Raw genomic sequence first — 15597 nt, 5'->3', positions numbered from 1 at the left:
GAAAAATAATAAACCAACAATATACATACCTTCCGATGATCTGTCACGTCCCACGAGGTAAATCCATCTGAAGGGGTTAAAATATTTTACAGGCAGGAGCTCTGCTAATGCAGCTGTGCTTGTGCCTGTAAAAAACCCCGGGGAATGAAGGTAATGTAGGTCAATGACCTGTATTTACCTTCATTCGCGGTGATGCGCCCCCTGCTGGATGTCCTCATATGACCTCGAGCCTGGTAAATGTTCTGAATATTTTCCCACTTTCTAGGGACATCCAGCAGGGGGCGCATCACCGCGAATGAAGGTAACTACAGGTCATTGACCTACATTACCTTCATTCGCGGTGATGCGCCCCCTGGTGGATGTCCTCATATGACCTCGAGCCTGGTAAATGTTCTGAATACTTTCCCACTTTCTAGGGACATCCAGCAGGGGGCGCATCACCGCGAATGAAGGTAACTACAGGTCATTGACCTACATTACCTTCATTCACGGTGATGCGCCCCCTGCTGGATGTCCTCATATGACCTCGAGCCTGGTAAATTCTGAATATTTTCCCACGTTCTAGGGACATCCAGCAGGGGGCGCATCACCGCGAATGAAGGTCAATACAGGTCATTGACCTACATTACCTTCATTCCCCGGGGTTTTTTACAGGCACGAGCACAGCTGCATTAGCAGAGCTCCTGCCTGTAAAATATTTTAACCTCTTCAGATGGATTTACCTCATGGGACGTGACAGATCATCGGAAGGTATGTATATTGTTGGTTTATTATTTTTCAGAGTGAGGGCCTTAAAACAACCTGTGTGTTTATTTCATTAAAATACTTTGCAATATTGTGTGTGTTTTTTTAACCCTTTCATACAATTGGATTAATAATGGATAGGTGTCATAATTGACGCCTCTCCATTATTAATCTGGCTTAATGTCACCTTACAATAGCAAGGTGACATTAACCCTTCATTACCCCATATCCCACCGCTACACGGGAATGGGAAGAGAGTGGCCAAGTGCCAGAATAGGCGCATCTTCCAGATGTGCCTTTTCTGGGGTGGCTGGGGGCAGATGTTTGTAGCCAGGGGGGCCAATAACCATGGACCCTCTCCTGGCTATTAATATCTGCCCTCAGTCACTAGCTTTACCACTCTGGCGGAAAAAATTGGGCGGGAGCCCACGCCAATTTTTTCCGCAATTTAACCCTTTTGCACATACAAACTACTAACATTAGTAGTGTGGAATATGCAAAAAAAAGGGGGATATGACATGGTTTACAGTATCTGGTCGGGTTTAACGAAAACCGTCTTTGCCAAAAATCGGCTACTTTGGAAATTTGCCGATCTGTTTAGCTCAACCCTACTGGCGACGTTTCTGGACGCATGGTGTGTGTTGCAGGCGGCCATAGACACAATAAACCAAACATAATTGTGGCAAATCAAACTTTTTTAATTTATTTAACAACTGAAAAAATGTATTTTTTACTGCGCCGACTTGGGGTAGAGTGATGTAAACGGGGGGTGTGAAGAACTGAGGCCTGGCTAACCGTGGATGACGCAGAGGTGGCAGGAGAAGGGGCAATGAAACTAGAAGGGTCTGGAAGTTCAGGGATGGGGCTTGACACATGAGAGGCTTGAGACGCGCTGGAAGGGTGAGACAAAACTGACATTACAGACACATTGGTAGGTGAAGGGGGAGGAATGCTAAGAGTCCTCTGTTTTTTTTATTCTGGGTTTTTTTGGCTTTGCCTGGTTGTGGGACGTCTAGGTGGGCTCATATGCCGTGGCGTGGTGGCGGGTGACCAGTCAGGGTCCGGCTGCACTGTGTCACAGTCCATAGCGATTGGCGAGCGGACGGCCATGCCAGGGTCCTGCTGCATCGTGGTGGGGACGGTCTGGAAAGCCATGCCATGGTCCTGCTGCATCGTGGTGGGGGCGGTCCTGAAAGCCATGCCTCGGTCCTGCTGCATCGTGGTGGGGGCGGTCCGGAAAGCCACGCCAGGGTCCTGCTGCATCGTGGTGGGGGCGGTCCGGAAAGCCATGCCAGGGTCCTGCTGCATCGTGGTGGGGGCGGTCTGGAAAGCCATGCCATGGTCCTGCTGCATCGTTGTGGGGGCGGTCCGGAAAGCCATGCCAGGGTCCTGCTGCATCGTGGCGGGGCGGTCTGGAAAGCCATGCCACGGTCCTGCTGCATCGTGGTGGGGGCGGTCCTGAAAGCCATGCCAGGGTCCTTCTGCATCATGGTGGGGGCGGTCCGGAAAGCCATGCCAGGGTCCTGCTGCATCGTGGTGTCAGTGGAGGAGGTCCAAGCAGGAGCAGCGGTTGTCATGGTGGTGGCAGTGGGATGTCCAACTGCACTTGTCATGGTGCTGGCGCTGTAGTGGAGTCCGCCTGTGGAAGGAATAGAGGTGGCCGTGCAGTGGTATGCAGCAGAGGTTGGCATTGAGGTTAATCGAGACAGTGAAGGCACGGTTGGATATGCCGCCACTGTCCGCTGGAATAACCGACTCTGCTGCATAGCCTGCACGTACACAGCATTGCAGGCCTGCATGACACTCATCTGGAGATCAGGAGTAAGGTTTTCCGACATGCCCTGCTCAATTTGGTTAAAAAAATTATGAGCTGGCCTCTGGAGGTCGGCTTTAACTTGATCAAGGCTTTTGGTGACCTCCTGGATACGGGCATTCAAGAGGTTATGTGAAACATCCATTCGGTCACCTAAAGCCTTGATTGCTTCGTGTAAAACCGAGCTCAAGTGCAAAAACTCGGGCATGAGTGACCTGTCCAAAGCCCTCTGGCGCTGCCGGGATGTGCCCCAAAAAAAGGGGGCAGTGGAAGAGGACTGCGAAAGGGGAAGACCTGATGGACCAGCTCCCTGGTCTCCAGTTAGTGTGGAAGGCCCACCTGCTGCTGTGCAGCTGGATGGCTGGGACGGGTCCGTGGCTGTCGGATGAAGGACCGCTCCAGAACCTGGGCCGACAGTCGTGCTGTATGTGCTGTGAAAAAAGGAAAAAGAAAATTAATACCAGAAATTAACCAGATGCAAAATCCTGTGGAATTTAAAAATACAGATTATGGCAATACAATACAACCTAATGCACGTGATAAATACTTACGTTCTCTGGGCAAGGACCGGTCTTAGAAATGCCAATACTCGATGGTATTTGTATGTTCTGATCCTTGCTCCTGAAACACTGGGAACACGACTCTCTTCACGCATGTCCTTGTTGAAGCGGTCCTTCATCGAACGCCAACGTGTTTTTACTTTGTCCACTGTTAAAAAAAAAACCTTATGGTCAGAAAATGGACTTTTAGCCGTGCTCATCCAACTGTGTGTGATGAGATAAACTCCGTAGAGTTTCTTTCATCACACAGAGTTGAGTGAGCACGGCCAAGGTCTCTGCTGCTTCACACTGCAGTGCAATACTTACCAAATGCATTTTGGACCCGTGTCGTGGCGTTGTCCCAGCCATCCCACATCGCTTGGGCCACCTCAATCCACAGCCGCCGTATCGTGGTGTTGTTCGAGTGCAGTGGATCCCGGCTGCCCCACAACGGGACTCGCTCCTGGACCAGGGTGATGAGTAGGTCATTGTCTATCAGGTTATGGTCCCGTTGTGAAACCTAAAAGATAAAGAAAGTCATTAAAGTTTGCTCAATTACATAAGGAAAAGAAAGAAAAAAAGATGCTGAGAAACGGCATGGATAGGAAAGTCAAGATACAAAAGGATTCCAGAAGGAAAAAGTTTAGAAATACGAGTGGAAAGAAAGGAAGATTCAAGAATATTACACTGAGGACAGTCAGCCTTGTATACGTACCCGCTGCCGCCTTTCCACCGGACCTTGACTCCGCTGCTCCGTCCCTGTCTCTGCCGCAGTAGAAGAGCTCTAAAAAAAGGAAAAATCTAATTGTCACATGTGTCGATGTGACAGTGAATTCTTACCAATCTGACGAGGCAAATACTCACCTCACTGACATGCTCCACTTCCGACTGGCGTGGCTGAAACTCCTCACCAGACGAAGAATCCGAAGATGACATTCTGATGCATGTAGAAAGAAAAAAATGGCAGAAATTAGGACATGTAGAGACAGAAAATAAAAAATAAAGGCATTGGCTACGATATACTCGCATTGTTCAGAGTCTTTTCCTCCAAATTGTGGCCTGTCAGGGTGTCTTCGGCTTCAGAGTCTGGTGACAAGTGACCTGCAACTGTCCACACCCTCCCTTTTATCACCTTGATGGTGGGGGGTTGATTATCAGTGTCTAGACATTGTTATCTTAATAAAAACGCATGCGTTCAAAAATGCAACAAAACGCATGTGCTAAAAAACGCATGTGTTTACATAGACATCAATGCATTTTTTTGCCGCAAAAAAACGCATGCTTTTTTTGCTGCAAAAAAAACGCCTCTAGAAATTAGTACATGTTGCATTTCTGCAACCAAACGCAAGCATAGAAAAAACGCATGCGTCGTCAAACGTGGCCAAACGCGTACAAAAAAAAGCATGCGTTTTTAATGTTAAATATAGGAAAAAAAACGCATGCGTTTTTTTGCGCTAAAACGCAGCGGCAAAAAACGCAAATGTGAAATGTGAAACCAGCCTTATTGCATATGTGATTTTGATGTTTCACTCACCCATACCACTTTATGTATATATTTTTCTGTGGATACATTATACATTCTCCATATGATATCTACTCATGGGGACTTATGCTTCCGATTTGTATGCATACTGGGATTGTATAAAAATACTTACTGTTCCTAACTGTTACTATCTGTACTTGCATTTTTTTAATATTTGGAAATAATATGGAAGCGCACATTGTACGCATGTAGTCTGGGGGCATCCCTGGACGGCTCCCATCGTTCTGTCTGCCATCCTGATGGAACCGTTGGATGCATCCTCCTGCCCACTTCGGAGTGACATGAACTGACATAGATGTGTGCTACTAGGCATGCCTCAGATGGACACCATTGGAGGTCCTCTGGGTGGTGCAACGCAATGTGGAATGTAAGACATGCCCTTATCACTTTAATCAAATCCTCAAAGAAGGATTTTCATTCTGTATTATGCAACTCAGTATTTCTTATTTAGGTGAATTTGGACTTTTTTTTAACATATTTAAGAAATATATTTTTTAAGGGAAATTTATGTTACACGTTTTTTGAAGTCCTATTCATAATTGATTAGTGTTAGTCATATTCTATCAATGTCAAACATTTAGATCAAAAAGGGGTTGTCCTAGTAGTGGACAACCATTTTAAGGCTGCGTCACACTAGCAGTATTTGGTCAGTATTCTACATCAGTATTTGTAAGCCAAAACCAGGAGTGGAACAATCATAGCAAACAATCGCTTCTGCATTTTTCACCCACTCCTGGTTTTGGCTTGCAAACATTGATGTGAAATACTGACCAAATACTGAACTTGTGAATATAGCCTTACAGGAAAGATAAATATCTTGGTACTGTGTAATATTTATGTGTAATATTTATGGACACAACTGTTTTTCACTTATCACTCTCCCATAATGACAGTTCTGTGCTGTGTTGTGCATAAATATGTGATTCTTCAGAATTTGCTTTAGTCTGTGCCTAATAAAGAGACCTGAGTAGTGTTGAGCGATACCGTCCGATACTTGAAAGTATCGGTATCGGAAAGTATCGGCCGATACCGGCAAAGTATCGGATCCAATCCGATACCGATACCCGATACCAATACAAGTCAATGGGACTCAAGTATCGGACGGTATTCCTGATGGTTCCCAGGGTCTGAAGGAGAGGAAACTCTCCTTCAGGCCCTGGGATCCATATAAATGTGTAAAAGAAAGAATTAAAATAAAAAATATCGCTATACTCACCTCTCCGACGCAGCCTGGACCTCAGCGAGGGAACCGGCAGCGTTGTTTGTTTAAAATTCGCGCTTTTACTTGGTTACGTGAAGTCCCGGCTTGTGATTGGTCAGGGCGGCCATGTTGCCGGGACGCGGACCAATCACAGCAAGCCGTGACGAAATTACGTCACGGCTTGCTGTGATTGGTCCGCGTCCCGGCAACATGGCCGCCATTAACCAATCACAAGCCGGGACGTCACGGGAGGCTGGACACGCGCCCACTTTAAAAAGCGCGCGTGTCCAGCCTCCAGTGACGTCCCGGCTTATGATTGGTCACGGCGCCATGTTGCCGGGACGCGGACCAATCACAGCAAGCCGTGACGAAATTACGTCACGGCTTGCTGTGATTGGTCCGCGTCCCGGCAACATGGCCGCCATTAACCAATCACAAGCCGTGACGTCACGGGAGGCTGGACACGCGCGCTTTTTAAAATGGGCGCGTGTCCAGCCTCCCGTGACGTCCCGGCTTGTGATTGGTTGCGCCGCGGTCAACCAATCACAAGCCGGGAGGCTGGACACGCGCGCATTTTAAAATTTTAAAATGGGCGCGTGTCCAGCCTCCCGGCTTGTGATTGGTTGACCGCGGCGCAACCAATCACAAGCCGGGACGTCACGGGAGGCTGGACACGCGCCCATTTTAAAATGCGCGCGTGTCCAGCCTCCCGTGACGTCACGGCTTGTGATTGGTTGCGTCTCCCATGTGACTGCGACGCAACCAATCACAAAGCCGGGACGTAATTTTAAAATCCTTAAGGACCTGAAATTACGTCACGGCTTGCTGTGATTGGTTGCGTCTCCCATGTGACTGCGACGCAACCAATCACAACGCCGGAACGTAATTTTAAAATCCTGAAGGACCTGAAATTACGTCACGGCTTGCTGTGATTGGTTGCGTCCTGGTCACATGGGCGGCACGCAACCAATCACAAGCCGGGACTCTCGTAAAGGAAAGAAAAGCGCGAATTTTAAACAAAGAACGCTGCCGCTTCCCTCGGTAAGGTGCAGGCTGCGTCGGAGAGGTGAGTATAGCAATATTTTTTATTTTAATTCTCTCTTTTACACATTTTTACATTAATGTTGTTTCGATACCGATACCCGATATCACAAAAATATCGGATCTCGGTATCGGAATTCCGATACAGCAAGTATCGGCCGATACCCGATACTTGCAGTATCGGAATGCTCAACACTAGACCTGAGTAGTCTTGAAAGCTTGCAATTTGTTACCATCTTTTCAGTTAGCCATTAAAAGGTATCAACCACTGAGGACTCTCAATTCTAAATATTTTTTGAATATAGCCTAACATCAATAGCGCAGCAGCTAATCACTGAGATCAGAAGTTCTGAGAAGGCATTCTATCTGCACTGACAGTCACTGAGCTCACTGATTTGCTGCCATGCTGCTGACATGTTAGCAATGCAGCCAATACCCGGCATAGGGAGCAGCAGTGGAGACTCACTAATGGACCCGGGGATGGTGAGTAAGGTGTTGTTTTTTATTATAACAAACTGCATGGTGGACCAAGATATTCTCACAGGGGACAACACATTTAAGGATAAACAAAAACTCAATGAAGATCCAGTAAAATATGGTTGTTTTTACAACAGTTTCCAAGGACCAACATTTCCTGATATGAGTCAACCCTTTTAAGCAAAAAACAAGTCTGCAATTTTATATGACTGTGATGACACGAGGGTCAGTGGGTGCTCTCATCCGCTGGCCCAGCTGTCTTAAGAAAGACCTCATGGACCATCGCTCATCCCATTGAATGCTTGCATTCCTTTCCCGTGGGCAGACTACCACTCAGACAACACAAGTTGAGGGTAGAACAGTGTGGCAACAGTTTATTGAACCTCCAATAGACAATAATATATAGAACAGTACCATCAAATTCCCAAGATGGTGCAAATTACAGAGTATTGCCCTTCCTCTGGCTTTGCTGAGATTAGAGCAGCTGCGAATTCAAGGTTTCCAGGCTTACGGTGGCACCCCACTTTTGGTGGTCACCCACAGAGAGGAGGTAATGACAAGCTTAGGATGCTGACAGTCCATTGAGGTACATGGTCAGGTAACCTTATAGTCCAAACCTGGCTTTTCCAAACATCTCCATGGGACCAGGTGCCCAGAGGGTCCCAACCTAGCTTCTCTAAACGTGTTCAAAGGGCCAGGTGACTGTAGTATCAAAACCTTGGCTTCTCTGAATGTCTCCATGGGTCCAGAGATGGTCAATGGATGAGATCTGCATTGTTCCAGCTAGGGCCGTGGTCCCTTAATCTGGCATCCTGTAGAATATCAAATCTGTTTTACTCTTGATGGAGCCATGGTGTCCTGGCTGCTGTTCTGTAGAGTTTACTTGCAGAAGGATAGAGATCCTTTTATATCCACAGCTGTCCTTTGGCCATCATCCACAGGTCAGGAAAAGGTGGGATGAGATTAACTCTCATTGTTTGTGTATTTAATCAATCTGCATAGTTTGTCCTTCACTGTTTTGCTGGTCAACAAGCTACATGAACTTATATAATGGGTAATCAACATATTAACAAACATCAATTGTTCAATGACCCTGTGTCCCTGTCCTCCAAAGAAATCAACACATTAAACTGTAGGAGCTGATATAATAGGTAAACAGCAGCCATTCAACAATTCACAAACATCGATTCAAGAGTCAGACTCATAAAAAAATGAAAATATAAGTCTGGCATAATTAAAATTAAATGCTGTGCTGTCACATTGACCATGATTCATAATGGTATTCTTTTATAAAATGTACAGTTTCTTATTTGTTAATTACTTTTTTAAAAACCTTTTCAAGTTCTTTGTTCCTCAAACTATAAATGAGTGGATTTAGTAATGGAGGTAGGATAGTATAAAACAATGCATTGATCTTGTATTGGTAAAATGATTTGGGAGATGTTGGATGAAAATATGCAAAACTTCCACTAACATAAAACAAACTGATTGATAAGAAGTGAGATGTACATGTAGAGCACGTTTTGGAGCGGGCTTTTACATTAGAGATCTTAAAGACTGTTTTAACAATAAATATATAGGAAATAATAATTAATGGGAAACATATTAAGACCAATAATCCACCAACTATATACACAATCATTTCATTAATGACTATACTGGAGCAAGAAATCTTGAGGAGTGGAGGAATGTCACAAAAAAAGTGATCAATTTGAATGGATTTGCAAAAATTTAACCTAAATGTGTTTGCAGTGTGGATTAGAGAATAAACTATTCCTATAATCCATGAAGTTGCTGCAAACTGTAAACATACCTTCTTGTTCATGATGGAATGATACCGCAAGGGATGACAAATGGCCACATATCGATCAAAAGCCATAGTAGAAAGCAAGGTAGACTCAGTGGCTGCCATAACTAGATACAGATACAGTTGTGTCACACATCCAATGTATGAAATGTTTTTTCTTTTTTTAAAATAATTGGACAGCATTTTAGGCATCGTTGTAGAAATGTAAATGGCATCTAAAACTCCCAGGTTGCCTAAAAAAAAGTACATTGGAGTATGGAGAGTCTGATAAAGGTATATCATTAGAATGACAGTCCAGTTTCCCAACATGGTAAGGAGATAGATGAGCAAAAACAATACATACAACGGTATTTGAAGTGCTGGCACATCAGAGATGTTACTAAGAAGAAATTCAAATGGGGAGCCAGTGTGATTGCACATAGTATGAATCTTCTTATCAGATATTGAACCCATAAATATTGATATCGTTCTATAAAAAGCATTGGAAATATACTCATCACCATTAGTATATGCCAAATACTGATCAAGATATCTAATATTTACTATATTTCTGATATGTACTTTCCCATATAAAATGCTTTACTGTGAACTCTATTTTTACTTTTACCTCTAACTGTTCAAAGAATGATTTTCATTAGAACCCAAACTTTGTGAATTATGTTTTTCGAAAGGAGCATTCCAGTTATAATACTTCTGTCCTTTCACACAATACTTGTAAAAATGCATGGCTTTGCTACCCTCATCCCCACAACAAGTTAAAACTTATTTTGAAGCACATATTAGTCTATAATGTCAAGGAACTGACTTGATTTTCATGCTCTGTGACATGCCATCCACTATATTTGGGTGATTATGCCCACTTCATCAGCAGTTTGCCAGCAGCATAGCAGCTGGAACATCTCTTTCCCTACTTCCCAGCCAGCATTGTGCCTACACTGCATTACCTTCCTAACCTGAAATAAAACCTTTCTGTTATGCAAGTGTGCAGATTGACAGACAGGAGAGCAAGACAGGAGAGCAAGAGCACTGAGGAAAAGTTGCTTCTCCAGTTCATGAAATCTGTCTTGACATTTCTGCTGCTAAATATGGATTTTCACATGACAGTTTATACAGGTAGTGGACAGTAAGTTAGACAAAAGAGAAATCTCTAGTGGTTAACACACTGAAGAAGTAAACAAATTAGCAATTTTGTGACTGTAAACACACAATTTGGAGCTTTACTGAAAATGTCCCTAAATGACAAAGGAGTGAAATTCGTTATGTCACTATTAATGGTGTTTGGACACATGTATAATTACATACGTACATGATATGCGCATGAATAGCAGTGATTAGTGGCTCAGATGTATTAAATTGACAAAATTGCCACAAGAAATCAATCAAACAATTTAACTTATACCAGTTTCAGAGAGCCATATTGGAAACCGAACCACTTGCGACCCCAAATTGCAGAAGTTATTACTGGCTCGGTGTGCTGCTCCGTGTGCTTGCCCGTATTGGGAATAAGTGCAGGAGCTTCCTTTACACTGCATACATATGGGCCCCAAGGCTGTGTTCACAAAAGTGCTGTCTTTTCCATTATTTTGATAAATATTTTGTGTTAGCGAATCAGTGCAACATTAGTTTATGAATCACATACATTTCCATGACACTTAAGTTAAAAAAAATTATGGAAACAAAAAGAGACTGGAATATGGACATAGCTGTGCTACATTTTTCAGTCCAGTAAAACAACATATGCAAATAATAATAATAATGATAATAATAATAATATTGCTTTATATATTGTATTGCAGGACCTAGCTATATCCATATTTCAGGCTATTTTTGTTTCCATAATTTTTTTTAGATCTTAAATCTTATGGAAATGTATGTGATTCATCAACTAATGTTGTACCGATTCGCTTAATTAACTACAGGAATCATTCTTTTTACTAAATATTTAACAAAATAATGGACAGCCTTAGCGCTCATTATTATTATTATTATTTTTATTACTGTTATAATTAAAAGTGACTCGTCATCAGTAACATAAGAGAAAACAACTTTTACCAGCATGAAAGTTCTAAGCAGAGTACATTGTGGCTGATATAATAAAAGTAATATTATTATAGAGTACATACCATATGCAGGACACTATTTTATTTTCAATAAAGAAAATGGCTTTTCTGTGAATATTTTGTGAAGCTGTTTCTGAAACATTGAAATTTAAATTTAAATTGGCTTCATTTATATACAATCAACTTCTTAATTAACACAGCTCAGTTAAAACTTTAAATCATAAATATTAATCTAGATCCCAAGAGCTTTCACAATCCTTTTCGTAAACACATATTAAGAGAAAGAGAAAAGAAAAGTCACTTTGAAAAAACCTTTTAGTCTTTTATAGAAAAAGTTTCCTTACGAAGATCTAGTAGCCATACCAGTGGTTCTAATGAAAATATAGCATCGGCTAAATGTCATCTGAATCAGGTCACCTCAGGAAAATTTACCATCTATCTTAGGTTTTTAGAGACATATTTTATTTTTTAGTACTGCACTTTATTCTGTGCTAAATATTTTGAAGCATGTGTAATTATTAGAGATGAGCAATTTGATTTGCGCTTCCCTGGTCTTGCATCTAGTCCAGTGCTCTGTGGCAGCTGGTCCTCACTTCTGCACCTGGAATCCTTCTTCTTGTATCCTATATTCGTCTTACGCATACTAGATGCCATGTCATCATAACATCAATTCATGATGGATGCCATGAATTCATGTGAGGTCCAGTGACCATCAGTGTGATATGGGCCTATTAATGGCCTGAGGCACCTTGACCAGGATAGCACAAATCAAATTGTTCCCCGTAAAGTAATACCAGAAAAAAAGCATTTACAATATAATATAGGGAAAGGGCACAACATATTACACAAAGTCTAAACATCACAAAAAAAATTAAGATGATATGCAGTCATGGCTGAAATTGTTTTCAACATTGAAATTGTTCCAGAAAATGACGTTTTTCTCCCAGAAAATTATTGCATTTATGCATTTTTTGTTAAACACATGTTTATTTCTTTTGTGTGTATTGAAAAAACACAAAAAATGAGATTAACAGGCAAAATGCACATTATTTTATGCAAAAACCCAAAAATGTGTGGGACAAAATTGTTGACACCTTTACAAAATTGTGGATAAACAACTTAGTTTCAAGCATGTGATGCTCGTTCAAACTCAACTGTGGCAAGTAACAGGTGTGGGCAATATGAAAATTACACCTGATACCAGACAAAAAGAGAAGTTGACTTAATCTTTGCATTGTTTGTCTGTGTGTGACACACTAAGAATGGAGTACAAAACGAAAAGAGGAATGTCTGAGGACTTTAGAATCAAAATTCTCGTGGTTACAAGTCCATCAACAAAGATCTTCATGTTCCTTTGTTGATGGTGAGCTGCATAATCAAGTTTAGAACCCATGGCACTGTAGCTAATCTCCATGGATGTGGGCGGCAGAGAAAAATTGATGAAAGGTTGCAATATGAGATAGTTGGGATACAGGGTGAGTAAAGTTCCCAATCAAGTTCCAAAGACATTCAAGCTGTCATGTAGGCTTAGGGTGTATCAGTGTCAGCGCAAACTATTTGAATTAGATGAAACACTAAGGCAAGAGACCCAGGAGGACCCACTGGTGAAAAAGAGACATAAAAAAGCTAGACTGCAGTTTGCCAAAATTTACATGAGTAAGCCAAAATCCTTTTGGGGAAGGGTCTTGATCAAGATAGAGCTTTTTGGAAAAGCACATCATATAGTTTACCAAAAAATGTAATGAGGCCTACAAAGAAAAGAACACAGTACCTATAGTCAAAAATGGTGAAGGTTCAAAGATGTTTTGGGGTTGTTTTGCTGCTTCTTCGACTGTGTGCAAGGCATTGTGAAATCTGAAGATTACCAAAGGATTTTGGATCGCAATACAATGCCCAGTGTAAGGAAGCTGGGCATCTGTCCTAGGTTATGAGTCTTCCAGCAGGACAATAACCCCCAAACATACTGTAAGAAGCACCCATAAATGAATGGAAACAAAGTAGAGTTCTGAAGTGTCCAGCAATGAGTCCGGATCTAAATCCCATTGATCATCTGTGGAGAGATCTTAAAATTGCTGTTGTGTGAAGGCACCCTTCAAATATGACCTGCAGCAGTTTGAGGGTTGTCAAAAATTCCAATTGAGAGTTGTAAAAAGATTGTTGATGGTTATGGGAAGCGATTGATTTGCAGTTATTTAATCCAAAGGTGTATAAACAAATAATAAGTGGACGGTGCTAACAATTTTGTCCTGCCCACTTTTGGGGATTGTGTGAAATTATGTCCAATTTAGCTTTTTTTCTTTTTTTTTGCTGTTCCAATACATACAAAGGAAATAAACGTTTAACAATCCATGTGTCATTGAATAAATTTCTTGGAGAAAAACTCAATTTTCTGAAACAATTTCAATGGTGTCAACACTTTCGGCAATGACTGTATACTCATGCACCATGTCACTTGATATTTGTGAAAAATAGAAACAAAAAATTTTTTAAAAAGCCAGCTCACCAAATATGACACTCCAGAAGTGCATAGAATAACATCCTGATCTGTTGTCTGTATAGTGTGCAGCGCCCCAGAGTCCTGGTTGTTGCAGTACTGATGCTCCGCCGCTAAGGGGGGTGTTGGAACGTCTGATGGCACTGAAGGAGTTCACCTGACCAGGTATCACAGACACCAATACACTTCACAGTCTGGCCTCCAGGGGGAGCTAAGGGTGCTATGTATAAGGCCACCCCTCACAATCTGGTAAAACTGGGGGTTAAATAGGAAGTTAGACAGAAAGCTGACTGGTTTGGAACCAGGCAACATCCTGTGGCAGAGGGTGTTGCAGGGGAAGATTCAGGGGGGTCCCTGTCAGGGGTGGGATCCTGACAGAGGCCTAGCGAACAGAAAGAACGTTACGGGACCGCGCCTGCACTTCATTGCGGCGGTGCCCCAAGAAAGGACAAGAAGCGAGGTTTATTGTGAAGAGTGAGAAACGAGATCAACGCAACAAGGAGAAACACCAGTAGGAGTCGTGCTGTAAGACCGAGGCAACATCCTACTGAGGCGCGTAGCCGGTGGCCGGAAACGCCGAGGAAGTATTGAGCTCCAGGCCTTACTTCAAACCTACGGCATGACAGTCAGTTATAGGTGGGCTGTCTCACCCAAATCACCTAAGCAGACATAGGGGGCAACAGTTGGAGAGGGGCGACACTAGGGTCCCGGAAGACCTCCAGGCCTACCCGTCATACAAGTGCGTCCTAGCCATATCATCTGGGGGACGAAGAAGAACATCAGAATCAGTTGTGAGGGAACTTTAGAAACAGACACAACAGTTGTGAAGACTATCCCGTGGTGCTAAGCAGGGAAGGACTACAACACACAAGCGCTAGAAGGTAGGCACAGATTTCCACCTGCAAAGGGAACTCTGGAGGTGCCATCGGACCAGCCGGTCTCAGACAGCCCTGTTAACCGTATTCCGGATTGAGGATCCTGAAGCCTTCAGTAAAGAGGTAAAGAGACTGCAACCTGGTGTCCTCGTTATTCATCGCGACCTGCACCACAACATCATCACTCTCCACTTTCACTGGATGCCCCTCAGCAGGGTCATGGACCAGGTCTAGCCACCGTGACAACCCCAGAACCGAGACAGAGAGGCTCGGTACCGGGTACCCCTCGGCCCTGCAGCAGTGGGGGCGCTCCAAGTGCTCATCAGAGGAAAATCTTCCAATTTTTATTTGATCATCATTAAAAGTTTCACTAAAAGAACATGGAGTGCCCACTAGAACCGTGGGGTACTCGGGCCGTGTCTGTCGGTATTTAAAGGGGTGGTCACAGTGGCAGTGACCCGGTCCAAGGCCCTGGGCGTCCAGTAAAAGGGGGTGAATGAAAGTGAAGAATAAAGTCTATAAAGGTTAATTCATGACCCCACCTGTGGTATTTGGCCAGGGATGGCTGGCGCTGCTTAAAGGCGTCCACTGGGGCTGATGGAGTTGCAGCAAAGTTGGTATAGCTCCCTACAGGTAGAGCTTAGTACCCAAGGCTACCGATACAGTTGGTAAGAGGGATGATTGATGGTGGGGTACAAGAATGAGGGTGCAGGAAATAATTGAAGGACACAGGGATAGCAGTTTCCTTTACCTTTTACTGATGAAATGCAGATACAGTCCAGGGTACAGGTAGCAGGAGGTGATGGGGTGTGGGCAGCCTGGAAACAGCTTGGGATCCACCTAGCCAGGTGGGTTTGGAGGCCTTACTTCTGTGCTGTATACTCTGACCCTTGCTGCCTGAAGCTCTGCACAAGTCCTCTCAGTGTCTGTACCCCCAACCTGTATGGCTGACAGCCTGAACCTTTCATGGGCACTGTCTTCTCACTGGCAGCCCCAGGCTCCT

At 43.5% G+C, this 15597-nt stretch overlaps 1 protein-coding gene across 1 annotated transcript; it reads right to left on the bottom strand.

The window, feature by feature from the left end:
• Positions 1-8664: 8664 nt before the first annotated feature.
• On the bottom strand, positions 8665-9237 carry LOC143794815 (olfactory receptor 5B12-like). Its single transcript, XM_077280977.1, has one exon. It carries the CDS (start codon positions 9235-9237, stop codon positions 8665-8667), a length of 573 nt encoding a protein of 190 aa, XP_077137092.1.
• Between the last annotated feature and the right edge of the window lie 6360 nt (positions 9238-15597).

The sequence above is a fragment of the Ranitomeya variabilis genome, chromosome 1 (assembly GCF_051348905.1).
Source record: "Ranitomeya variabilis isolate aRanVar5 chromosome 1, aRanVar5.hap1, whole genome shotgun sequence".
In the NCBI taxonomy this organism is placed as follows: Eukaryota; Metazoa; Chordata; class Amphibia; order Anura; family Dendrobatidae; genus Ranitomeya; species Ranitomeya variabilis.
The sequence above is the reverse complement of the archived record's forward strand: the minus strand, read 5'-3'. Positions and strand labels throughout refer to the sequence as shown.